Source organism: Macaca nemestrina, chromosome 10, assembly GCF_043159975.1.
Source record: "Macaca nemestrina isolate mMacNem1 chromosome 10, mMacNem.hap1, whole genome shotgun sequence".
Classification (NCBI taxonomy): domain Eukaryota; kingdom Metazoa; phylum Chordata; class Mammalia; order Primates; family Cercopithecidae; genus Macaca; species Macaca nemestrina.
The window spans coordinates 115,856,197-115,883,948 of record NC_092134.1 but is presented as its reverse complement, the minus strand read 5'-3'; the positions used below and the strand labels follow the sequence as shown (position 1 = coordinate 115,883,948).

The 27,752-nt window shown below is 43.5% G+C and overlaps 2 protein-coding genes across 3 annotated transcripts in view; one reads left to right on the top strand and one right to left on the bottom strand.

Annotated features, from left to right (window-relative positions):
• Positions 1 to 9,784: 9,784 nt before the first annotated feature.
• The window catches only part of LOC105492151 (sarcospan), a 112,943-nt gene continuing 94,975 nt past the window's right edge, over positions 9,785 to 27,752 (top strand). Inside the window, exon 1 of one of the 2 annotated variants that reach the window (XM_011759127.2) lies at positions 9,785 to 9,874. The gene's annotated coding sequence lies outside the window, so the exon portion shown is untranslated. Of the gene's footprint in view, positions 9,875 to 26,856; positions 26,929 to 27,752 lie in introns of those variants that run through there. The other variant, XM_011759129.3, reaches the window with a different exon arrangement.
• On the bottom strand, positions 9,788 to 12,826 carry LOC105492152 (basic helix-loop-helix family member e41). Its single transcript, XM_011759130.3, has 5 exons — positions 12,445 to 12,826; positions 12,246 to 12,309; positions 11,796 to 11,903; positions 11,354 to 11,465; positions 9,788 to 10,890 (listed from the first exon to the last, which is right to left on the bottom strand). The coding sequence occupies exons 1-5, from the start codon at positions 12,504 to 12,506 to the stop codon at positions 9,788 to 9,790; spliced, it is 1,449 nt and encodes a 482-aa protein (XP_011757432.1). The 5' UTR covers positions 12,507 to 12,826.

Here is a 27,752-nt window from a genome sequence, read left to right as displayed (position 1 = left end):
CTTGCTGATTTCTCTATGTAGTTTATTCTTTGGGTCACACAGTGCCTGGGACATAGCAAGTGTTCAGTAAGAGTGGAGGAAATGGATTCGTAACACACAATGCGATGCTTTGAGAAGTTGTGCGCTGTTATCTTTGGAGGTGATCAAACTGAACTAGTTGCTAGAAATGTTCATTCATCCATCCAGAATATATTTATTGAGAGTCAATACATATTTATTTACAAAAGGCCATATTTATTTACTTATTTATTGCCAGACACCATTCTTGCATTGCACAAAGCAACGAACCAATCCAAGTCCCTGCTTATCCTATTGAGGCGGACAAGTCATAAACAGATTATGAGTGTTTATACACACACAGAACACTGTTGTACATACACTATGACAGAGGTGATACCTGCTATGAAGAAAAACAAAAAAGTAAAAATAAAAGAATGTTGTTGGTGGGGAGGAACTATTTTTATATATTGCCTATGGGCTGCTCGGGGAAGGCCTTTCTAAAGAACGGTATTTGAAAAAAGACTTACAAAAGGTGGGGGAGAGGAGGTGATGGAATTGGCTTTCCAGATATCTGGGGACTCAGTCTGGCAGGCAGAAGAAGGAATAAAATGCAAATATTCTGGTAAAGAATCAAGCCTGTCCTGCTGGAAGACCAGCAGGGAGGCTAGCATGAAAGGCGTGAGGAAAGGAGAGAAGAAAAAGGAGACAGTGAGTAGGAATTGAGATCCAGCCCTTTCACCTGACATTCTTCCTAAGGGTCAACCGAAAAAAATTCGTGCTGAGGAAGAGGATGACTAATTGTTATAAATAATCATTGTGTTGGCAAATGCCTGGGAAGCTTTGAGACTTTGCTAGGAGTCGTAAACATCATGAGGGGTTATAACCTTGTCTGTATGGTCGCTGGTGTATTTCCAACGCCTGGCACATAGTAGAAGCTCAATATATATTTGAGTGAATGTTTGAAGTTTATCTTTGCTTTTTCAACCTTTCAGAATATTAATGACTAAATTGTCTCGTGAAAACAATCTAACGTGGTGGGGGGCCGGGGGGGGGGAGGAAGTGCAATTGAAACTCAACCTATAGGACATTATGCATACATATCATTAACAGGCAAACAACAAACAAAGGATGCCTTGTGTTTTGTTAATGTCTGTTAGCTTCCAGCAGCCTGTCTCCAGGGTGGCACTCACTGTGCCATTTAGACTGGAGAGATTACAACCATTCTGTAATGTCTTAGCAAATACTGGCACCTGACCTGTCCAGATATTTCTGGCAACGTCTGAGATCTTTTTCCATCACATGACCAAAGCCGTATTTGCAGAGGGTGGTGGTACTTCCCTACTTTTGCAACACCCTTGGGTATATTCAGTTTTCTGAAAGAAACTATGAACTCCAAATTTCTCCCAACTAATTGTTCATTTTAGACTGTTTATAAACAGGCATGTTTCAGAAAGTGTTACAAAATCGACGTGGTTACTTCTAAGAGTGAAAGTGTTAGATGATCAATTTGCCCAAAAGGGGTTTGTAAATAACTTTCTAGACGGTAACTTAAAAAACAAACAAGAAAACAAAAAACAAATCCATCCCCCGGCCCCTGGCTACGTTAGTTTCCCTCGTTTTACTGCACCATGCAAAATCCGTTAGTGCCATAAAATCACTTCTCTTACTTTACGCCTTGAACGGAAAGTCACAGTGTATTGTATTTCATCACGATTAAATGGCCTAGTGCTTAATTAGTGGGAATTCAATTTGCAAAACTCCATGTGAGACCAATGAAAAGATGTAATGCCTCCGAGAACCGGTACTGCGACACCTCGTTTGCCCAGAACTCTGCTCTAGGACTTTCTCCCCACCCCCACCCACCGCCCGGGGTTTTCCCCGCAAGTCCTGGCCCAGGGACTGCTGGGGTCCCGCCCGGCCGCGGCCCGCCCTAGACCGGAGTTCCCGCCCCAAGGCCCTTTTGAGGCGGGTGTCGACCTTCGCGTAACCCGCGCCCAGGAGGGCCCCTTGGAAACTGCTGTGTCAGAATGGTTCGAGGAGTCCTGAGTCAGAGCCAGCTTTAATTCGGGAGGGATGACTACCCAGGGCTGGCCTGCGGAGACGCAGCCGGGAAGGGTGTGGTGCAGCTGTCGGGAGAGCGCGCCCGGGCCCGGCCGCCCCGGCTCCGCCCTCGGCCCGACGGTCCCCGCGGTCCCCCAACCCGCCGCCAGCCACCGTCCCGGGGCCAGCGTCTGGAGAAGTGCGGACGCAGAGGGGCAGCGCGCACGCGCCAGGGCTGCGAGCAGGTCCCGCCCCTCCCCGCCCCCTCTCACGTGCTGCTCAGCGTGCGCCCAGACATGTGCGGACGCACGTGACAGCGCCGCGTCCGGCCCCGGTTCCCTAACCCCGCGCGGCTGTACTTTGAACCCAGGCGTGGGAGACTGGAGCGGGGAAGGGAGGAAGGAAAACCGGGCGGGGAGGCCGGCCTCGGGGAGAATGATATCATCTGCAGCTTTATCGCTAGGCAACCTAAGAATGCTTCTCCTCTCTCTCCAATCCTAGAGCTCCTTGAAGAGCTCAAGGCTGATGACATTATTCCCCCCTCCTTTCTTTCCCCCCAGCCCCCCATGCAGCGCTCAAACGTTGATTCAAGGAGCAAGGGTTGGTTTGCTTGAGGATCTTAACAGGCACAGCTTAGAAATCAATCCATTATCGCACCCACTTGGGTCTGCAGAGACCTTCGGGGGTGCATGCAGTCAGGTGCCTCTCTGGTCATAGGCGGTTTACACAGCCAGGATATGGCTATGCAGATAGATGAGCCTTGTTCAAGGTAATATATATTTGAAAACTAAGTCCTGCTTAAGGTGTCTTAGAATCCTGTGTCTTTATAATACTATGTTATAAGAGTTTTTCTGGTTGCTCTGAGTTACAGGTCGGCAGGAGTTGGGTCCAGACTGAAGTCCCCCCTGTTACAGCTAATTTTCGAATCACAGTGAGGAAGCCGCAAGGCCGCATATGGAAGCAACATGTATTAAACTATCTGGCAGATATTCAATATCTCTGTTGTGAAGCACATAATACTCTGTGTGCACACCCATATGGAAAAGGCTCCAAAATTGAAACCTTAGCTAAAGTTCACAGTGCCCTAAAAATACTCCATATAAAAACTGTAGCACATGGCCCTGTCTCCAGCTTGCTGGATTCTAGAGGTTCTCTCTGACCAGCTTCATAGGTTATTTTGGTCGTGATCCCTTCTGTTATAGAGAACCTCTAGGCCACAACGGGGACCACACAGGTATAGAGAGGTAGAAAGCCCACCAGATAATGTGGAGACTTCCTAACTAGGAAAGGCACATTTCTGGATGTCTCCGAAGTGAGTGGACGATGGAATAGTATGGTTGGTTGTAGGAGACTTTGAAAATTATTTCCCTAGAATTTCATCTCTCTCAAAATGATTGCATACTCTATGCCATAATTTAGCAAGGTTATTATGCTGATCATCTTTCCTTCTTCACCGTCAAGTATACTCTGCCTCTGAGGATCGCACAGGGACTAGCTCAACTCATTCCGTGAGAAAACCTCAGCCTGTCCCTCCCCATTACTAAAACTATGGTATAAAAGTGTAAAGAGCACTAGACTCAGAACCAAAAATCCTGGTTCTGTTACTGAGCTATGTGACCTTGGACTAGTTCTTTGCCTCAGTTTCCTCCCAAAGGTTTTTGAAAGTCAGGCCTTAGGATGCCGTGTTTCCCTCTAGAGCTGCTCTGTCTCTCTCACTCCCTTACTCGAAGGGAAAGAAGTCACCATTAGTTTCTTTTGTAAAACAGATAGATGGAGGAGGTGAGACACAGAGCTGCTCATGAGGTACTGCTGTTTTTTCCCCTACCACATGAGATATGATCATGCTCTGAATACTATCATGTCTCACTTTGCAGCAGGAAATATCATGACTCCCTAGTCCCAGCCCATGGTTCAAATCCTCAGGAGGCGATTTTGGTGAGAGCCAGGATAGCAGTCAAATTCTAAAGAGACTGGCAAGTTAGGAAATCCTTGCTCAGACCTCAAGTCATATATAGCCAATTAAACTGCACTGCAGCTTATTTTAAGTGGCACTTTTTAAAGTTTCATTTCTAGTTGTTCATTGCTAGTGTATAAAAATACAATGTATATTTGTTTATTGATGTTTTCTTCTGTAACTTTTCTAAATTCGTGTGTTTGTTCTAGGAGGATTTTTTTTTTTTTGGTAGATTGATTCCCTATGATTTATGTACCTGATAATGTCATCTCTAAATATAGAGAATTTTACTGTAAAAACATACATAAACTGTGGTGCAGCTTAACACGGGAGCAGGGTAGGCCAGAGCCTTCTCTTTGGAGATGGCCTCATGCCCTTATTGTGCTGCTGTTCCTTCTGTAAAACCCAGCTACTTCTCACATAGGCCTCCTCACTTAGATGCAATTAGTAGCTCCCACCCCCAGCACAGCATTGTATCCATCCCTGGATAGCACTTACTGTGTTGCAATGTAATTTATTTTAGTATAGGTCTATCACCCACATTAGACTCTGAGATCTTCAGAGGTGAATCTTTGATTCTCTAGTACTTACCATGGCACCTCACATACAGTGAGCAAAACAAATCCCCACACCATTTATTGAATACGTAAACTCAACAAAAAAAAGGAATACGCTGTAATCAATGAGGAGTCTGAAACCTCTCACCATGGGTGTGTCTAAATTCAGAGGCAGCATCTGGGCCTACACACCCATCCTGCCAGTTCCCCAGAATACTTTTGCATTCTACCGGCCACCCAAGAGGTCCAACACCCAGAGGCAGAGGAGGTTACATACTAGAAGCAGGAGCCAGAGTCATCCTTAAATCAAAATGCTGAATCAGTTTCACTAGTGGCCCTCCATCCCCTATTCTTAGCAACTGGAGAGAAGTGTTCATCCAATCAAATAACTTATTCCTGACATGCAAATTTGTTTACTTTGTGGTTAGTTGTGGGCTAAAACCATTAGCAAGTTGCTTTTATTTTTATGTAATAAAATGATGGCGAAATATATAATGTATTTGAAGGCTTTTGCATAAGTAATCTAATAAGAAGCATCGCTGAGAATCTGGAAGTTAAAGGAAACAAAAAGCTTTGGGAAGAAAAGGTCACAGATTCTACAAATTCACACAACTTACTTGTAGAACAACCCTTCAGGTCCTCTGTCAGAGCCTATTTACTCTAATTTTAGCACATTTCAAATGGGTGTGGTAGTGTGTTTAAATGGTTTCCCAGCCCACAGTAAGTCAGAGGTAGCAAATTAGATAAGAGTTGGAGGAAGCACTCTGAGGCTTCAAGACGTGACAGCTGACAGGCTAGCTGTGCGTAAAGAGACTGAAAAACCCTATAAAAAGCAGGTAGAACTCAAAAAGAATTTGGTGCAGGTGCAATTACTCCCAGATGTCATGCATAGTGCAAAAATGATGTTTACAATGCTGACCCTGAATTATTGAGAAAGGTTAAGTATGTCCAGGGTAAGACATTTTAGAGGATATGTGTAATACATTTTAGTATGCTTTCCACTAAAATAAAATTCAAAAATGAAAAACAGCATTGGCATTTGAACATAGAAGCTTTAGTTTTCTAAACCATTGACCGTTTGTCCCTCGTGTCAGACAAACTAGGCATCACTGAATTTAGAATTTTAAAATATCAACTTTTAAAAGGTGGTTTTATATTTGTTTGGAGTTTTCAATATGGAATCTCTGAACGAGCATAAGAAACCCAATTTTAAAACAAACGTAGAACTCCTAGAATAGCATATTTTTAAAGTACATGCTGTGCATGTTTTCTAGTATAAATCCCATCTTAATCACAGAAAATATGTGATAATTTCCCACATCAATCCCTTACTTAAATTCTTCTATGAAAAACTGGAACTTCCATGGGACTTTAGCATGCACTGTAAATCCATCTTGAACTTGTTTAAAATAACAGTGAGAACAGTGGATGGGTCTAAATATATTGAGCTGAGGGTCCCAATAGGTTAAGAATTTTTGTTTAATGAAAAATATCAGGTTGCTACCTGAAGTAGAATACCATGATCACAACACTACAGCCAGCTTTTGGCAATATAATGGTCTTAAGTCATTCATGAGAGCTCCGTTCATATCTAGCTAATGTAAAATCCTTCGTGTGTTTGCCCAGCCATGTCTCTCCAGAGGCTCTGCTGGCAATCACTTTCCATGGAAAGGTTAAGAATTGACCTGTGACATAGAAAGGAGCAGGCTGAGCCTCCTTTTACATAACTTTTGAACAAATCTCAGGTGACCGGCAATAACCAAAGTCATGGCCTGGATGGCCAGAAACAGGGAACTAAATGAAAAATAGTTTCACAATGATAGGAACTAAAACTCCAAATTTTACGTAGCTATTAAAGTATTGTTTCTAGTGCCTTGAAAACGTGCTTAAGGTTAGCTCTTTGGAGGGGAGGGAAGGGCCTTTTTTTCAATTCAATATAAAGTTTGCTAAGAAATATGTGTATATAAAATTAATCTTTTAAAATATTACGTAAAATATATGTATGTAAAATTAAATTTTTATGAGTATAATACTATGTTAATAAAAACACTGACTCAAGATTCATATTTGCCTGAAGTTGGAAAATCATTTTAGCTGAAATTTCACCACTACAAGTATAGAAGCCTCTTTAATGAATTATAATGACTTAAGCCTTTTAATTCATTAAAATAAATCAATGACCAGAATAACATTTTTTCAGATTTTAGAATCAATATAGATAATATTATTTTTGCATTTCTGTTCTAACTTTATCTTATCATGTTACCATATGGGTACTTGGACTAAATAACTGACTTATAAAATCTGGCCCAACTCTGAAGTTTTTTTATCTCATTCTACCAAAATTATACACATGCTAAAAACATTGTATTATCCTCTGATTCACTCTTAATCCTTTTTGGTTATGAAACTAATATTACTACAGTAGTAGCATCAAAATATAGCTCAAAATATTTGAAATGCTGTTTTTCCCATTCTGATTCAGATAATTTTTCTAAAGTTCAATAAATTAACAATGCTCGAAAATCCTACATAGTTTTCCAGTGTTAATTTCAGTTTCCTTTGTTCTATGGTTTGTTACAAAGCTTCATGAAGGGTGCTCAATCAAGTTCAGCTTACTTGGTCCAAGATACTGCAATGGGAAGTAGTTGACTGACTGAGGGATATGATAGAGCTGGCCACTAGTGCTAGTGCTGACTCTAGGTAGCTCTGTGACCTTGGGAAGATACTTAATATCTCTGGGCTTCCTTTCTTTTTTTCCTATGAGGAAATGCAGGGGCCTTGATGAGCCCTGGCTCCTGGCTCCACACTGTTATGACTTGCAGTTCAGTTGCCATGAAGTCAGCAGAGGGAGCACTTTTTCTACATCTTATACAATGTGACTCTCATTTAAACATTTTTCAAAAATCAAGGGGGTTGTGAAGAACATTCCTGAAACTAAAAGCTGACAATCCTTCACTCAGTTTGTATCATGTCACAGATTTGAATGGAAATTTGAGAAAAGTCTAGAAATTATTTCTGATCCTGGAATTCCATGATAAAGTCCCATGACAGAATTATTTTATAAAAATTAAGAAGCCAAAACACTCTCATGTTAAGCACCCCTATGTGATCATCTATTTATACAAGACCCAGTGAAAGAGAAACACCTGACCATACTAGAGAGGCTATCTGATGTCACAGACAAAAAGTGAAAACCTTGTCAATCATTAAAACAATAGAAAATTGGGTCTAACATAAACAAATCACACAAGTTAATTGGTAGGTTTTTCTTTTGCACTTTTCATTAAGATACATTGGAAACAAGCAGGTAGACACAGCCAGAGCCTGGAGGCTTGCAAGAGATTGGAAATGTGTGACATCAAGCCAATGACAAAAAAAGCTGTATATCTGAGAACCTCAGTGATTTGTATCCCTACAGTCATAGATATCTCAAACCTAATTGAGCATCCATTGTCTTTTTTAATTATTAGACAATATCATACTGTATATTAAAGTTTTTATTCCTTAGTAAGAATTTTTAAATCACAAAATAGTGTGGCAATATTTAGGTAATAGAATTTATGGAGTGCTGAAAATACTAGAATATAAAGATAATTTCTAGTTTATCTTCACATACTAAACTTTTCTAAACCAGCTGGTTTCTTGCAGACAGTATTTATTTTTTTAAAATAATTTAAGACAGCATAAGCCTGTACCAAGCATAAGCGTTGTAACAAAAGTGCAACTTTTCAGCAAATCCTCCCCAAAAGATATTTTAACTCAAAATATCATTAGCACATATTTTCTCCCTACAAAAATAGCATGTCAGACATCATTAATTGGATGTATTAACAACTATGTACATAAGAGCCACCTTGTAGGCTAAGAGTTTAACGTTGTTTAAACACAGCGTTTGAGGCAAACAGTAGCAACAGCAGCAGCAAATGCACCAAACTGACGAAAAGACCCAGATATTTTCCTCACTCATAGTCAGACTGTTGTGTCTCACCCCTTACATAACATCCAAGTGAGATTTCTCACAGTGCTACCTTGGCAACAAACTAAAAATATCTAGACAAGGTCTTGGTTTAAGCCTTATTAAAAAAGCTTTCTTTGTGATTATCTGGTATCTGGTTTGGTCTCCAGAAAATACATAGACTTGGAGATAGGAAGGCCTCACAGGACTTCATTCCATATCTTTACAGCATTTCCAATCAAAATTGACCAGTTAAATGCTTTCGTTCACTTTTGTCGTTTAGCAGAATATAGGATATATCAGTTTGGACTTTTGTTTTGTTTTGTTTTTAAGTTCAGTGCACTTTTTTACAGTAAGATTACAAAAATTTAGGAACATGATGGATTAATGAGAGTGGGAATAGATGCACTCGAGATGTGTATGTATAGATACCTATCTATGGATAAACAGAAATTTGTATAGATAGATAAAGAAATTAAGGTGAGTCCATTGATTCATGGTCAATTTCTCAATAAAGTGTTAGCAAATGTACTAGGAATGATTCTGGCCTTCTCATCCATCACCTTCCCTGACTTAGTTCTGACGATGGCCCAGCTCCGTGTTTCTTTAACAAGTGCAAGTTACTAAGAGATACCATTTAAACCACTTCAGAATAAGTTGCAACGTGAGCAACTGCATCCTCACTTTGAAAAATAGATGCCTTTTAGAAAGCTGAACATTAGAAAATACTGAAGAGTAAATCCAATTCTAAAAGATCCTCAATCTGTTTGTGGAAAGTCTCCTAAAACAGGCAGGGCAGCTTTGAGAACTACCTCTACATAACAACTATCTGCTATTCCATGTCAACTTCAGTCAAAGACGTCAAAGGTGTTAACATGTTTCCCCTACCCCGGGGTTCACCTAGCTTACCCATAGAACAGACTCTTCTGACTTCCTCTCGAATTAGGTTCCAATTTTAAGAGATAATGGAACATGGCCTAAAAGGGGACAAAACTTATTTGGGGGATTATTAAAAAAAAAAATATATATATATATATATATATATATATTTCGCAGAGGATCTTTTACAGCTGGTGGGGGGAAGAAAGGGATGTTAGTGTGTGGAGGGTGGGGTGGTGAGGGATGAGCAAAACAGGAACTCCAAATGTACACATAACACCTGTTTTGTTGTTCTTGTTTATGCCTGTCGTGCATCTATTACACTTCCTCCCTTAAAGACGTTAAGGGTGTTTTAACTTCTCACTCCGCTTGAACCTCCGTCCTTTGAGACGCAAGGATTCAGGGTGCTTCCTTTCCTGGCTGCGAGGGATCTTCCTGAGCAGAGCTCTCCGGGTTCCCCGGCTCGCGGGGTCCGGCGAAGGGCAGGTGGGTGCGGCCGTGCGGGTGTTGTGGGTGCGGCGCCCCAAGGGGCGCCACCTCGTGCGGCAGGAGGGTCGCGGCGGCGGCGCCCGCCTTCTCGGGAGGGGGCGACAACACCGAGGACAGGCAGGGGAAGGCGGCGGCGGCGGCGGCAGCGGCGGCGGCGGCGGCCGCGGCTGCGGCCGGGGCAGGGATGCCGGGGTATAGCAGTGGGAACGGGGCGGCGGCCGCCGCCGGGTACAGATACTTCTCCAGGCCGCTCTTGTCCAGGAAGGGCTGCACGTAGGCGGCGGCTGCAGAAGGCGAGAGGAAGCAGAAGGGCAGGCAGAAGGGGGCCGCGGCGGCCGCGGGCTGCGGGAAGGGCGCGCCCCCGCCTCCGCCGAACGCCACCAGCGAGCTGAGCAGGGCGGCGTCGGGTCTCAGCAGCGCGGCCGCGGCGGCAGGGTCGGGCCCCAGGAGCGCAGCTGCCGCCGCCGCCGCGCCGCCCCCCGGGCCGCCGCCGCTGCCGCCGCCGCGGGAATCCAGCTTCATCCTCTTGGGCGCCGGCAAGTCCTCCCCGGGAGGCTCCTGCTTGATGGTGACGCGGCTCGCCCCCGCGCCTTTGCCTTTCTCGCGGTCCGGCCGGGCCTCGGCTTCGCCGCCGTAGCCGCTGTCGGTGTCCGTGTCGTTCTCGGCGGCGAGCTCGGCGCTGGGCTGAGTCCGCTGGATGACCGGCACGCAGTAGGCGAGGGGCTCCAGCTTCTGCCCCGCGCGCTCCAGGCAGGGGGCGGCCGCGGACCCGGCGGCCGAGGGAGCGCCGGTGCCTTTGCTCAGAGGGACCTGTTGAGTCAACAGCTGCGGGGTGGGCAAGAACTGGGTGGCCACGGCGTGCAAGTGGTTGATCAGCTGGACACACCGCGGCTCCCTGGGTGTCCAGCTCTCAAACCGGGAGAGGTATTGCAAGACTTCTTTGGCGCATGTTTGAAATCCCGAGTGGAACGCATCCAAGTCGGACTGAATGGGCGATTTCAGAGATCTCTCCCCTAGGATGAGGAAGGGATGGGGGGGTGGGGACGGAGGAGTGGAGGCAAGAAGAAACATACCCACGTTAAAACATCTGCTTATCACGTGGGTCCTGCATCGACTAAAGTGATCTCGGTTTTTCCCCAGTATTCAAGTGATATAATCCACCGGTTGCCGAGAGAAGGGGGGTGGCGGAGGTGCGGAGCTGGGAGAGGGCGCTCTCCTCCCAGCTGAAAACCAAAGTGGAGCGGGTGCAACCGCCACTTTAAAACCTGATTCCTCCGAGTTCTGCTGAAAGCCTCTAGGATGCTTCGGGAAATGGGCTCGTTCCAATGAAGGGAAAGTATAAAGCAATTTAACAAATGAGAGGGAACCCATGAGCCCACCGAAAGAGGTGGGGTGCAGGTGAAGGAGTCCTGACACTGCTCCCCTGTGGGCTGCCCCGCTTCATCAGGGTAGGTTGGCCTCTCTGAACTGACTTACCATTCTGTAAAGCAATTATCTTCTGATGCTGTTGCTCGGTTAAGGCGGTTAAAGCTTTTAGGTGTTTCAGAGTTAATTCCAAGACTACGGCTTTCTCCAGATGCCCCAGAGTCTGCAGTAGTGCAAAAAAGAAAGGGGCACTTGGTTACTTAAAAAACACACATTTGGCTTAATTGGCTGTCCATTCAGCACAGCAATTTAAGCAAACACTTTGAAAGAAGTACTATTCTTATACTTCTTGAGCTTTCCACAAGACAGGTTATAAATGATTTCTTGCCTTCAGCTGGGAGCACCGACTCAGTTTGCGGGAAACTCTGTACGGTATAGCACAAGTTGTAAATCAGGAACTTATATTTACATTTATTCTTATATTTTCTGGGAGTCGCACCAGACTATTAAAACGCCCTTGGAGAGCAGCAAAGAATGAAAACGTGCATCTTACTGTCAATTTCAGATGTTCAGGCAGTAAATCTTTCAGCTGAGCAATGCATTCATTAATTCGGTCTCTTCTTTTCTTTTCTATTAATCTGTGCGGTAATTTGTAGGTATCCTTAATATATGAGAGTCATGGAAAAGAGAAAACAGTAAGCGAAACATTCATTTATTGGATATTACCCTCCTCTGTCCCTCCCCGCCCCCCACCACTATAAAACATACTATGTGATAAACTACACCCAAGAAACCTCTTTCCTCTGGACTGTTCTGCAATGCAATTTAAATTCAGGTATGATGTTTAATATCCCCTTGAGAGTACCCAGCAAGCCACTTAAAATTCACAGTTGGGGAAGCTCAGGGGCTGGAATATATTTGCAGGCAGAGCTTGGCTGTGAAATCAATGGCCCTAATTAACTACCCATGCAGGTTATGAGGAATATCGGGAACTTACACTTACCTTGGTATCGTCTCGTTTCATGCTCCTTTTGGGTTTACACATATACAAAGAGGAATAATCCAGTCTGCAAAACAGAAATCAGCATCAGGCACCCATTCGGGGAGGGGCTCTGCCCTCGCCAGCTCCATACCACTTTCTGGAGAAGAGAAAAATCAAACCAAAGCCTAGACAGATAGTCGCAAGGGTGCGTGCACCTTACCCTATAAAATCTCTATGTTCCAGTAACTGTCTCTCTTGCAAATGAGGAATTCCTTCGTCCATGTTCAACTGCTGTTCGTTTCCTCTGTTTCGATTTTTGGGGCTCTGTACAATAATCTGTGGGACGGTAGGCTTGGGAGATCTTGGGGGGATCTGTGCGTCTCCAGTCTCTCTCTCTCGCTCTCCCTCTTCAGTGCAGTGTTGAAAGTGTGAAGCAGTTGGTCCCCCCTCCACCGCGCTCGCACACACACACGCACACACACGCACACTCGCGCCGGCCCCACTGCGCTGGTAGTTTGCTCTCACTCCAGGCAGTGTTTGGCCACAGGGCACGCGCGTCGCCGGCCAGACCAGCACCCAGCTCACGTGCGGAACGTACCATCCGCGGTCCAGCCCGGAGGGGGGCGGGGGAGGAGGGGCCGGGCCGGGAGGGGGCGTCGGGAGAAGGCGGCGAGAGAAGGCGAACGGCAGGAGGGGGCGGGGACACCTGATCAGGGCCACCGGAAAGGAAAAACAACTTCGGCCAAGCTATTCATCTTCCCAAAGGCGATGGAGTCGGCAGGGGGGTGGGGGGGAGTGGGGGTGCGGGGGTGCGCGGCAGCCTGAGCTTCCTTGGCTCGGAAATGCGACTCCCTGGGTTCGTCCGTTATTACGGTGCAGGAATGTGAACGTGGCTTTTTGCTTTTCCACCGACTGTGCTGTTGGTTTGAACCATAAAAAGGAAAGAAAAAGAGAATTCGCGGTGGGTAAACTTGAGTCCCAAAGGAAATTTTGGAGACTTGTTTGCTCACTGATCAGTGGGGCGGAGAGGTTGCCTCGAGAAGAAGCAACTTGCAATCTGCTCCTTGAAGGATTTAAGACACTTGAAAACGTTGTCACCGGGTCCGAATGTCGCAATCCAAGTGTCTTTCGGTGACACGGCGTTCCTGGGCCACCTAAACTTCCCCGCAGCAGCCGGAATTGCGGTGCCACTAATCACAGCAGCAGATGACGACGTTTGGAGCCGCGTGTGCTCCTGGAGGAACGCGGCGGGGAGCGAGCCGGGGTTGAGTGGGGGCTGGGGAGGGAGAAGGGGGTGGCACGAGAGGGGCTATCACAGGAAAGCTATGCAGCATTTATCACCCGCCCGCTCAACTCCGCCGCGTTCCGAGCCTCCGGTGACGCTACGTGCTTTCCCCATCCCCCCGTCCCCCCGCGCGATAAGAGACGCCCGGAGTGTGCAGAGCCCACGTTTACTACCGCTGGCACCTCCAAAGCCTCCCTCCTTAATCCTGTCTCAAACGGGTACCAGCACAGGGCCAGCAACGTGATCCGACCTGCCGCTGCTGCCACATCACTGCTCGGGGAACCCGTGCGCGCGCGCGCTCGCCCTGCAGCCGCGGCGCTCGGCGCTGGGAAGCACAGGCCAGCAAGAGCCGAGTTACCTTTCCCCAGGGCCACCCCGGGAGCCTGACTCACTGCTAGTGAGAGTTACCGGGAGGTGCCCGGGGATGCGCACTGCCCACGCCGCCCTGCGAGTCCAGGGGAAAGCATGTCTTGAGGGACTCCCAGGGGTGGGATGGAGGGAATATATATATTTCTCTAGATACACATAAAAGCATAGAGATAAAACCAAGGTTTTTCCTGCACCGAGAGGGATATTTACATTCTTCCCGGGGTGATCTCCGAAACACTGATTATTGGCAGTGATAAGTGAACCGAGGGGAGAACGCCGAAGGTACACGCACCAGGGCGCAGCAAGGACTGGGGCGCCAGCTACGTGTCCCCCAGCCCGCCCCGCCGGGCACGGGTTCCGGGGACGGATCTGGGTCGCGGGAAGCGGCGGCTGGGAGGAGGTCACGTGTCTGCGGGAGTCGCGTCTCCTCCCCGACTCCAGGAGCAGCCCAGGCCGCGGCGGCCGCTCGCGCTGCTGCAGTCTCCGGAGTCCTGGGCGGAGACGCGCACTGCGTCTGGCTTCGTGACTCGGGCGGCGGCGGCGGCCCAGGATCACCCCGGCGTGAGGAGACGCTCGCGGTCCGTTCGGTTCATCTGTTTAGAGGGCCTTTTAAGGTCTCTGGAGTTCCTCAAATAGGGGGACGTATTTTGCACCAAACAGGCAATTTAATCACGATGGTTCTTAATTTAAAAAGTATTTTTAAAATGCCGACTTTATTTTAAACCTCCGTCCGACCTCTGTCCTATTTCCAAAAGGTTAGGTAATTGAGACCCTTTAATGGTGAGGGCACGTTGGAGACCTAAAAGCGACCTATTCTTGCAGTACTGTATCATTTTTACCTCTTTTTAATTGACTAAAAATGGGAATGCCGTTAGGTGAATAATTTAAAAATTAAAACACCAGTTCCCCTTCTAGATTTCCGAATGTTTGGAGTAGAAAGGGGATGCAAACATTTGCTCCAGAGCTAAATTTCACTTGAAAAGGATGACTGGTTAGGGAAAATGAAATAAAGACAAGATCACTGCATTTTGGCCTTGTTGGGCTAAAAACACAAGGCAGACATCTGACCAGGGCAAACCTTAGAAGCTAAGTCTGGGGCAGAGATTAAATGCAAGTTGGAATAGAAGGAACATGATCAGGAGCCTTGAGGCTCAAGGGTGAGTTAAGTAAGCTTGCAGCGCCCCATAATTTAAAGGGACAAAATGCTGCAAATGACAAATGAAACTTTTATCTGTTATCTCTTTGAATCTCCTCTTTCCCCCATCCCTTCTGCCGCAAGCTTCCCTACTTCCATACCCTTTTCCCGCGATACCGACTCGAACTGCAAATGCCGTCTTTTCCCATTTTTGATCTCCTTTGTTGTTCTCCGCCCCCTTTTCCTCTTCTTTACTGTCTTTCCTTTACGTACTCACCTTTTACTCATGTTTCCCATTTTCGTTTCTTCTTTATCTTCCTTTCCCTTATGTTCTCTGTCTACCTTTTCCCGGTTAAATGCCAGCTTTTGCCCTTTCTCTGTAGTTTTGTTAATCTCCTGTTTGCTTTTTGCCCTATTTTTCTTTGATCTTTCACCCTGGCGACTCTTCTTGCTTACCCCCACTTCCCTTAAACTTGAATCCCACTCCTGTTCTTTCTCAAACTCTTGGCTTCTGGAATATTGGGCATAGTTTGATGCCTCTGAATATCCCTTTGCTGCAAGAAGGGTGTAACAATAGCTAACAACTATATAGTCTTTAGTATTAGAGTACCAGACTGCATTCAAAGAGCTTTTATGTATTAACTCATTAATCATTTCCACAACCCTCTAAGGTAGGTACTATTATTGTTTCCATTCTACAGATGAGAAAATGCTTACAAAGTGAGATTACAAAATGTTTCCAAGGTCCCAGAGCCAGGATTTAGGCCCAGACAATGGGTTCCAGAGTCTGGACCCTGAACTCTTACCCCTCAATGTGAATAGTGAGGGGTAAGGTGTAAGTGTTAACTAGCTGCTTCAGGGATGTTTTTCTATTTACCAGTATAAATGTGCACATTTGTGTGTGCCTGTGTGTGAATGAACTTGTGTGGGGAGTTTTGCAAGAGAGATGGAAAAGGGAGAGATGTTAGCATTGGAGCTGATGGCAGAGATAAGAAAAACTATGACAAAAAGAAGGGAGGCAGTCTTTTGCCATGTCAGTGAGTCATTCAGTTGGCATCTGGGTTCAAATTTATTGATTTAAATCCAAATATCCTAATTAATTGTTATAATTTGGTACAGATGGACAGATGGAAGTACAGTTTAGAAAAGGCTGATGGTGACCAGCTATCCACCAGCTCTGCTGAGCAAACTGAGCCAAGCTCTAATGTGAAGACTTCAGGTTAGCAACAGGAAAAGTTCACCTGTGGTGAGGTTAGAAAGGGAAAAAAGTACCCTAACAAAGGAACAGAAACTGGAATGCTGTCTTTGGATATGTTTTAAAATAGATTGAGTCTTATCTTTTTAGGAAAGCTTAATGCTATCCTGCTGAAAGCCAAGAAGATACAAGATGAGCTCAAAGCCCCATTTGAGCTTATAATTAAAGAATTTTGTGATGCTTTGCTTTCAATTAAAGGTATCCATCTTTCTCCTTTTAATAGGCGAGGGGTAGCCGCTTCCATTGCTTTTCTTTGGTTAAGTAAGGAAATCATTACCTATAGAGACGCTAATGAAAGGAAATACTAAGGCCAATTCTCCCCCCTGCCTAAGTATCCTAAGTCCTGCACTCATTATATTCAACCTGTGACTTTAGAAGGTCTTATCCTGTTTGCAAAGTCTTGGATTTCCAACAGAAACAAAACTCACCTGAAAGGATTAAAGTTTCCATGGGGGAATAGAGGGTTTTCTGCCTCTTTAGGGTTCTGCAAGCCCTACTGCCCTTCTGGATAATTAACTCCAGGGTGTTTTAGGAACCGAAGTCTGATCCAAACTAACTGTACATCTCTGATGGCCTTAAAGGCCTAAGATCTGCTTAGGGGCGTAGAGTCTCCTGCCTGTGATACTGTGAAAATGGCCCTTCTGAAGGGCAGAAGCCATTCTTGATCAACTCTGTTTTAGACAGTGGACAAGAATCTACAGACATTCTACATCAAAGTTAAGCAGAGTCCACAAAAATCCAAAAAAGTTTTGGGTTGATGCTAAAATCAAGGCCTGGAGGGGACGGCAGGGTGGGATCTGGACTTACAAAAGCTTCCCTAGGAATTTCTGCTCTTCGCATGCACACCTGCTCTCAAAGGAGAAGAGTTAATGTTGTGGGGCATCACAGAGAGAAGGGTGCCTCAGAGAAGGATTTAAGGAGGGACGGCAATTCCTCTGCTACTTACCAGAAGCCAGTATGACTTTAAAATATTGATGATGTTATTTGCTGAAAGTACCAGATTTTAAATCCCAGAATAGAAGATTGGGTTTTCCAGTTGCATACTCAGCAAATGAGCAGAAACAGCACACGTGTCCCCTTTTAATTTGTAAAGGAACGTAAGTCTTTCTGTAGACTATCAATTAATGTGTCTGTGGCCATAAACATATCTATGAATCATGTTTTATATTTATGTAACACTGCTCAAGAAGTTTATGCACTTACTAGTCTTTGCATAGCTTCAAGGAGCAGATAATATTGAGTATTAGAAATAAATTTTATTCCTGCTGAAATCATTTGTATTTTCATATTTATGTGGCTATCAAAACCATTTATGCAGGCTGTTCTGAATTTCATGTGTGCTCAACATTCCTGGAGTTCTTAACATACAAAAGACAACTAGGAGAGAGCCAAGCCCAAAGACCACAATAGGATTCCCTGGCCCTTCTGCCCCTAAGTGTCTGCCTGGTCCCTCATGGTGCCCATGTGCTTCTCACACTGATTGAGGTAGATCCATAATGAAACCAGAAAAGCAGCATGAGGAGAAGATGACAACCCCGTAAGGATTTTCACAAAGTGTTCTCCACCATTTCTCTGGATTCTCTTGGACTAGTTGGATGGTGGAAGTCTGCTGAAGAGGGGCATGTTTCCCTTGTTACTGCTGATGAAAATTCTTGGAAAAATCTTCCAAGAGAAACATGCTTATACAATATGAGTCACATTCAAATAGAAATAAGATACACTAAACGTCCACTTCTCTCACCCCCCCCCACTATGGGCTCCATAGGGTCCTTACATCAATTGTCAGATGGTGTCCACCTGGTGCAGAGAGCTGTCGGTAATAGATACTTCTTCTGACTTTAAAGGTACTCCTACTTTAAAAAAGCAACAACAACAGAAAACTAGCTTAGGAGGGTTAAATCTAGACTTACAATCAAAACTATTGGTATAAAACTTTTTATTTCACAGTTAAAGCAATAAATCGTACATAACAATTACCCAAAAAGTGCTATGGTTCTGGTGTTAACTTATAATCACCATTAGTAAGGAAACTGATTGAAATCTAGGATGTGTATATTAGTTAAGATCTGCATTTTAGCCAAAATAACAGCAACTTAAATTAGGAAGTTATTTTTTGGTCACATAAAAGGAAGGTAAGCAGTCCAGGAGTAATGTGAAGTGGTAAAAGTGCCATCAGTGTCCCAGACTTCTGCTTTTCCACTTTCCACCAGCGTCCATCTGCAAGATCACCCCATGGTCAGAAGATGGCTGCCGGAACTCCTGCAGGGAAGGATGAAAGGGTGCCTGCCAGCTGAGCAAGGTCCCTTTAAGGAGCTTTTTTTTTTTTTTTATTTAAGCTCCACCCATCTCATTGTCCAATCCCATTGCAAGGGGTTAGAAATGTAGTTTTCTAGCTGAGACTACACAGCAATATAGGGGTTCTTTTAGTAAAGGGGAAGTGTAGACTAGATACTGGGTTGGCACTAGCCATATCGGCCGTGATGTGACTAGAAGGAAATGATTTGTCCATGTCCTCTTCTTTTTTCATCAGTGAGTCTGTTCCCCTCTATTATGCCATATGAGTTGGCAGCATCATTTTATTGTATTAGGGTATTTAATTCCAATTTCAGAAAAATGTCAATCCTCTTATCTGCAATTGCACAAACTTAACTAACTCCTTAAGCACATGGTCCTTAACATCTGTATTTTTAAGTTCTAATAATTGTAGACATCTGCTTAGGGAGGAAATTTAATAGAGTTTGCTCTTCTTCCTGTAGAATGCAAATTTCAGCTGCATGTTTTCTTGGAAATGATTGTCTGTCTTTTTATGTAGCAGACCTGTCCTCTGGTTGTCCTGTCCCTGCAGCTGTGTGTTCTGCCTCTAGCAGTTGGCTTGAAGAGAGCAACTTCCAGGAGAAAGGCACTCTCTGATAATTCCTTGAATACAGCTAGGATTTTGCACTTCATTCACTTCTAGCCACATTTATACAATTGCTTTAGGGTCAGAAGATTGTGGGAGAGCTATGCTATCCAGTTGGGTTCTGGAATAGATGAGGGAGGAAAGAAGAGGTAAGTAAGTGCAGTGCAATGGGAGAAGAGGGACTAATTTCTAAGGCTGGGATTGGGAGGTGAATGCTGGAAGAGAATGTATCTTTGGAGCATTTTACTATGGACAGGTATTAAGGCAGGTGTCTTATATACAATGTCCAGTTCTCTCAATTCTTTAAACTAGGCACCATCAACTCTACAGATGAACAAACTCAGGCTCAGAGACCTTAGGTAACTTGTCTGTTGTCATGTAGTAATGGCAAAGCCAGGCAATAGGGACCTATATGTGCTCCTGGGTGTTGTCACTGGCAAGAGTCTTGAGTTTTAACAGTTACCTTCTCCCCTCAGCCCCTGAGAGGATCTCCTATCCAAGCATTTCACCTCCCTTGGTGAAACCTCTACTTCAGGTCATGGGAGCCCCTGCCGGAGGGTTGGTGTTTAGAGGAGTTGTTGAGAGATGAGGAAGATGGTGGGAGGGGAAATTCTTAACCCCATTCTAGTTGACTTCGAATTTCTGATGTTTGAATGGGAATTCTGCACGTATTTCCCTACAGACAGACACAAGGGTAAGGGTGTGTGGTTAGCTCACTGAATAAAGCTGCCCCGTGTCTAGCATCTTGGGATCTCCTATCCAATCCTCATCCATTGAATGAGTATTTACTGTGCTTATATGAGCTATGCACTGTGATGGGTTTTAGGGATTCAATAGTGAACGTTGTCTTCAATGAGTTTACAATTTAATGGATTAAATTTCTCTTAAGAGAAAATATCACTAAGAAAGTGAAATAATTATCCTAAAGCTATTTTATGTTCCAAAAAAGCCTCCTTTTTGGTACATTTGAGATACACTTAAACAGCTCTACTTCTTTGGTATTGCACTTTAGAAATCGTTCCAGAATATGTAGTCAATGGCCTTGGTCTGTGGGTAAGGCTTGTCCTGTAAAGACCACTGGCAGAGAAAATGCTTTCTTCCCTGCTTTCCTGAGCCATCTAGACCTTCATTATATTTACCTCCCCAATTTGCCCTAGTTCCCTGATGGTGAGGATGACTGTTCAACATCCACACCTTCCAAGCATATATAATTTCACTGTCTGTGCTCCTGTTCTGCTCTCCACCTTCCCCTGGGATTCTGCCACCTCCCTTGACAAGTATGATCTTCTCATGGCTTAGTGTTTAAACTTTCTCTCTTTGGTGTTTGAAGCTAATATTGCTCTGGATTGTAATTTGGTCTACTTCTTGGTGTTCCACATCCTCTGTAGTCCCTGTTAGGAAGCTCCTTCTCATCCCCAGCCCCTCAGCCCTCGCCCTGACCACAGTTGCTTGGTCATTGCCCTAGCAGGTTTCTTTTAGGGGGAGATTTGGATAGGGTTAGACTTAGCTAATTTCCTTTGCTCTAGAGAAGGCACGAATGGTTTCATACAAGAGGATAACTCATTACAATGACCCATAACCTCTGACACATAGATTTTCACATCCTGCAAAGGACAACTTACTCATCATCATATATTTGACTCCCTCAGTTCTTTGACCTCAGCAGTTCAACCTGGAAAGGGACCTGACAGGGCTGGCGAATTTGGCCAACTTAATGTCTACATCACTTTCAGGTGCAGGGACTGGATGGCAAATTTAGCAAGACTGCCTGACCTTTAAACGAAGAATGTGGTGATGATTCTTAACCCCTTCATTCCCTCACTTCCCCCATCCAATTAATAACAATATCTGAAGATTCCACCTCTTAAATATCTATAAATCCATCCCCCTTTCATCCTAACTGCCCACACTCCAGACCAGGCCCCCACAATCTCTCACCCCAAATGTTGCAAGAGCTTCTTCCCTGCTTTTAATAGTTGGGGTCTAGTAAGGAAGATGAAAACCACCCTAGATATTTCAGGTAGGAGGAATTTGACAGAGGAGATTAAAGGCATAATCATAAACTTTAGAAAGGCTAGGATTATCAGTTTTGGGAAAAACTGTTATTGACTTCCAGGAAATCTTGACAATCAATTGGTTCAGGGAAACCTAAATCCCATTGAGCTCAGCTGCTTGCCATGTGGAAGAGGCTGACTTGCAGGAGCTTGTCCAGAAGCTCCTGTAAACCTCACATCTGCACACAGCTGCCAGGGGAGAAATACGGTGTGTCTCCATCACTTTCCACATCTTGCACAGGGGCCTCTCAAAGGCAGAATCTAAGTTAGAAAGAGGTGGGGAAGGGATTCTGGAAAAATGTGATTCCAGGTTTCTATTATGTAATGAGGACAGAGTGGAGAAGGCAGTGCAGCTGGTGCTGAGTTGGCATATCTCACACCTGTATCCACTGTATATGCCTTCTCTCTCCCTCCACCACACTGAATTCAATCACTAAGTCATAGCCAGAGCAGTTTTTCTGTTCATGTCATTCTCTTGATCTAAACCCTTTAATAGCTTCCTATTTCCATTAAGTTAAAATCAAACTTGAAACTCTTCAGTGGCCTGAATATGATTTAGTTCTTACCTACATCTCAGTCTCATCGCTCATTTCTCTGCCCGCCTTTCTAGAATCCAGCATACCGGCTTTTTTTCAAAAAATATTTTTTAATGTACCCTGCTCTTGCTGTCTCAGGTCCTTCACTCATACTGTTTTGATTGATTAGAATGTTTTGTGCCCACTTCCCCAATGCCTTTCCCTTCTCTTCTTCCTACTCAACCTTCAGGTGTCATCTGAAACATCACTTTCTCCAAGAAGCCTTCTCTGAGTTCCTAGACCAGATTTGTCTCCTTTTGTCAGCTCCCTTTGTGCCTGTAATTCTCTTTCATAACTTCTACTGCCTGAAAGACTCATATGACTTTTCAGTGTCTGTCTTCCACACTAGTTTGTAAGCTCCGTGAAGACAGACACCTGAATTGTTTACTGCTGTATCCCCAATGTCTAGGACAGTGTTGAGCACAGAACAGACACACAACTCTTTTCTGAATGATTCCTAAATGTGCTCCACCAAATCATCTATACACCAAAGTTGGCTTTGTTCCAGGAAAACACTTGAATGACAAGTCATAACCAAGCCACATAACATTTGAAGTGTCCTTGTACCTGTTGAGGGTGAGGAATAGAATGTTGGTTCCCACCCTCCCATCCCCCACCAGGACTTTCCTATATTGGTGTGGCTTTTACGGGCAGGGACACCCTCACTATACTTGGAGTACTGCATATTTACTTCTTGGCTTTACCAGGCACATGGAGATTAGAAAGTAGGTACCATGAAGGATCATAAAATGCTCCTGATGTTGCAGGAAACCCAGTAGTCTGGCACAGTCTTTAGTGAAGTAGTGGGAAGTTCTGTCATGGGGTAGGACCTGTGGCTGTGGAATTGCTGTTTGTCATTGTACCAGGATGGATGTGTTCTGTGCCCAGAAGGCAGTAAGCTCTGCTCCCTAGCAGCCTTGGTAAGTTGAGTTTCTCACTTGCAGAACTTTTACTTCCTTTCACAGTGTACATTAGCAAATCAGAGAGACTGTAAAAGCTGGAGCCAGTCCAATCGAATTCCACAGGTGCTCCAGAGACCGTGGGTTGGTGAGGTAACATCCAGGGCATGGCTCTCAGAGGCCAGAAGTGGGGAGGGGGCACAGAGTTTGGCCTGGCAAGCTGTGTTTACAGGTTTGCTGGGCTGAGTGGATCACAGGAGGGGGTCCTGGGGCAGAGCCAAAGAGCTTGGTTACCAGGAGTGCAGAAAGAAGCAAGCACTGTGCCAGGATGTAGGAGTCAAGCCTCAGACTCTGGAACAAAGTGGGAGGATTGAGAGCCAGCGAAGCCAATCCATCAGAATGCCAAGCTGGTAGGCACAGAGGAGGCAAGGAGCGAGGGGTCAGTACAGACAAAAGAGAGCTGGGGCAAGATGCGGGAGGCAGTGACCAGGTCTGGAGGATGCACTACGAATGTGGAGGAATTCTCGTGGAGGTGGTCAGTCAGTCATGCCCTTGATAGGCTGGAAATAGGGTCAGAAACGCATCAACCCTCACCCTCAAAACAACTTTGTATTTGCTCCTGGCACTCGTACTTGCAAAAACACATAGCTCTCATTTCTCTAATTATGTATTCAGAAAGAAAGTTTTGATTTTTCTGGTCAAGGGTTTCTTGCAAAAATCAAACTACGCTTGCCAAACATAGCCCCGGTGACCACAAGCCATCAGCAGGCCTGGGTCTGAGTTCACACCTGCTCAACATTCCTGCATTGCCAGTGGTGATCCCGCTGAGATACAATTCTGAGTCAATTTTGTTATTGGATAATGGGACTACTGATTTTTCTGGAACCCAGGCTTTTTATTCTGTTTTAGAAATTCTGCTTCAGACATACCAAAGGTAATGAAATAGACACATCACATATTTCAGTCCTTGTTTCATATTACAGTCCACCCTCCCTATCTGTGGGCTCCCATCCATGGATTCAATCAACCTTGGAATAGAAATATTTGGAAATAAATTGTGTCTGTACTGAACATGTACAGACATTTTTCCCTTGTCATTATTCTCTAAACAATACAGTTTAACTATTTATTTAGCATTTACATTGTATTAGGTGTTATAAGTAATCTAGAGATGCTTTAAAGTGTATGGGATGATGTGTGTAGGCTATATATAAAAGACTATGCCATTTTATATCAGGGACTTGAGCACCCAAGAATTTTGGTATCCACCGGAGATCCTGGAATCAATACCCCGCAGATATCAAGAGATGAGTGTGTTTCATGTTGCTACATGTGGTGGCAGAGTTGGTATGGACTTAGGCTTTAAGATCAAGAGGACCTGAGTTTAAATGCTGTTTTCCCCTGAGTAGCTGTGTGACCTTGGACAAATTATGAAGGAGTCGGTTTTCTCAAATGTAATTACAGAGAAATAGCAGTACCTCCCTCTGACTGTTTATTGCGTGTCCGTGACAATACACAGAGAACACCCACATCCTAGTAGATGAGCAATAAATGGTAGCTATTATTTTTTCCATTTGAGCTGCTTGGTTAAAATTATGAGTGTCATAGAAAATATGGGTATATGAAAATAATTGATGAATTGAGTAACATTTTAAGTTCAAGAGGTAAACCTATTGCTTTCCATTGCCCTTTCCTCTAGTAATAGGTGAATAACAATAAAAAAGAAGGCCAGACCTGTCAACATGATTTTCCATTAATGAGACGTAGTTAAGAGTCCACGGTACTTCATGTGCTACTTGGAAATAGGCAGTACTGGTCACAACCTTATCCTTTTAAATCATGCTATTTAGACAGCTCCTCTGAGAGGTCACATAGTTCTACATTTGTGCACAAATCGGGGGAAATCCTGTTAGCCCGTGCTTTGTCGTAAGTTAAAGCTTTGTTCAGGTCTTAAATGAATGACATGGGTGAATTAAGTTTCAAACTTTGTTAGCTGGCCATGGGAGGTATCTTGACTTATTTCTTCTTTATCTCAGCCATTCTACATTTAATAATAGCAAGACTTTTTTATGGCAGTTACTCTGTGCCATGCTGTCTTTTAGTGTTTTGCAAGTCTTAACTCATTTAATTGCTCAACAACGCTTTGATATAGATAGTGTGTTAACGCCATTCCAAAAAGGAAAAAACTGCAGCACAGGTTAAGTAATGTTTAGAGAAGTGAGGCTTCATGATGCCAGAAAGAGCATGGCTTTGGGGTCTGAAACTGTGAGCATAAGGTTAAGCTTTACAAATACCTGTTTGCCTAGTTGGGAGAGGCAAGGTTTTGAACTTCCCTAAACCTCAGTGTCCTCATTTATAGAATGAGGATCTTATATGCCTGTTGTGAGGTGACTAGTATTTCTGTCACATAGAAGATGTCCAATAAATATGTCACTACCTTGAATATATATGTATGCATACATATATATGTGTGTATATATATAATATATGTTATATATATTATGTATATATATTTGAGATGGAGTCTTGCTCTGTTGCCCAGGCTGGAGTACAGTGGTACAATCTTGGCTCATTGCAACTCCCACCTCTTGTTTTCAAGTGATTCTCCTGCCTCAGCTTCCCGAGTAGCTGGGATTACAGGGGCCCATCACCATGCCCGGCTAATTTTTTTGTATTTTAGTAGAGACGGGTTTCACCCTGTTGGCGAGACTGGTCTCGAACTCCTGTCCTCAAGTGATCTACCCACCTCAGCCTCCCAAAGTGCTGGGATTATAGGCATGAGTCACCGCACCCAGTCTACTACACTGAATATTAACAGTTATTCCTCAGTATCCACAGGGGATTGGTTCCAGGACCTCCCCCCACCCCATGATACTAAAATCTGTGGATGTTCTAGTTCCATGTAAATAAGGCATAGCATTTGCTTATAACCTATGCACATCCTCCCGTATATTTGAAATCATCTCTAGATTACTTATAGTACCTAATATGACATAAACACTATATAAACACTGAAATTTAAAATTTGTATTGTCATTTATTTATTTTGATTCAAATATTTTTGATCCACGATTGGTGAATCTGTGGATGTAGAACCTGTAGATACAGAGGGCCAACTGTATCTAAAGATATCCAAATACGCCATCATTTTGGTGGTTTATTTTCTCCTGAAAAAGAAATTTTTGATTTTATTAAACTTTTCAGCTTTCCAAAATAGGGTGAAATTTGATCACTGAGTTAACAGTAGTAGAGTATCTTCTATGTGCAAGGCATTTTCTAGATAGGGGCTATCCAACAGAACTTTCTGCAATGATAGAAATATTCTGTAATCCGGCCTGTCCAATGTGGTAGCTGCTAGCCACATGTGGTTATTGAGCAGTTAAAATTGCTTCGTTTAACTAAGGTACTGAATTTTAAATTTTTATTTAATTTTAACTAATTTAAATGTAATTTTAAATAGCCACATGTTAGTGACTATCACATTGCACAAGGAAAGCCTGGATGCTTTAATCAGGCCCACATACTGATTGATCCATAAATAATTCTTTGACAAAAGCCAAGACATTTTTTTAACCTGTTCTTTTTTAAGTTGTCTATGGTGCTCAGAATCTGTGTAGGAAGAAAAAAAAATCAATGATGGAGCATAAATTCAGGCTAATAAAGATAAACTATAACCCATTTTAATTTTACTGGAACTCAAATGACATAACTTATCAATATCTTAAAACAGTGATCATGAATTTGCTATGAATATTTTAGCTACTTCCAAAAACAAATAGTAATATAATAATTTTAATTCTGCATATGATACCATATAGCGATTAATTAGGTTTAGATGTAAGCGGTGGTGTGCTGGTAAATGTTTAACTGGTTCTTTATGAAAAATGTAGGTGTGTGCCTAAGTGCATGTGTGTGTATGGTTTATTATATGCCATGTTATTATAAATGTTGTGTAGCAAAACACACACTTACACATAAGAATAAAATATATGTTACTCCTCTGAATGCCATATAACCAATTGATTTTCACTGAATGCTTTTATTGATTTTTGCTAAATTCTTCTATCTCTTGCCAACCTAAGAGTGCGATTAATTCGCAAGTGTAATTCTGATATTAATGTTGACGGAAATTTTCCTTTATGTTAATGATTAAGGTGAAAGCCAAACAATGAAGACATTTGTTAGAACCTCATTTATTCATCATTGATATGAGCAACGTTTTCACTAAATCAGGTAATAATTTTCACATACTGGAAAAATATTTCCCCATTTTTGTGTGCTATTCACAATGTGATAACTATAAATGTGACACTTTAAATGGAATCTGTCTGATTAACATTTTCTCTATCTCTTTTTTGAGTCCAACAATTGGCAAAATAATAAACTTGTGGCACTTGCCAATTTCCATGGTGTAAATACTCACACCATTACTAATGTGACATCACGGACAGTGGAGTTAGGACAATATAATAGATGTAATAACTAATCTCAAGAGCAAATAGTAAAATGTGGTAAATGGTAAGATAATAGTAAAATGTGGTAAACAGTAAAATAATAATAAATGTGGTAAAACGACTAGGAACTGATGGGCTTTGGGTGTTTATTACCTTTGTTTTTACTGTAATTTATTTAGTGGTAAATTTTTATAACTTAATTCCTAATAGTATGGAGTCCCAGAATGTTGGTCCTGTGTTTATCAGCAATTTATGAAGCAGACACTCTTTGCCAGCACTAGGTGCTAGGGCTATAAATATGAATAAGTCCTGTCAAGATTTGAGTTTTCCTGGATATGCTCTTGCCCTCCTCTCTTGTCTACTTTTCCTCCCTGGATGAGCTCATCCAGGCTCGTGGTTTCAATATCATCTTTATGATGATAATCCCAAATTTATGTTTCCATCTCTGCTTTTCTACTGCAAGCACCAGTCTCATAAATTCAACTTCCTACCTGATAACTCCGTTTGGATTTCATATAGTTATTTCATGAAATATAGTTGTTTTTAGAAATGACTGCATGAAATCATGACCATTCTAGCCTGGTACACCTTAATGTCCATGTT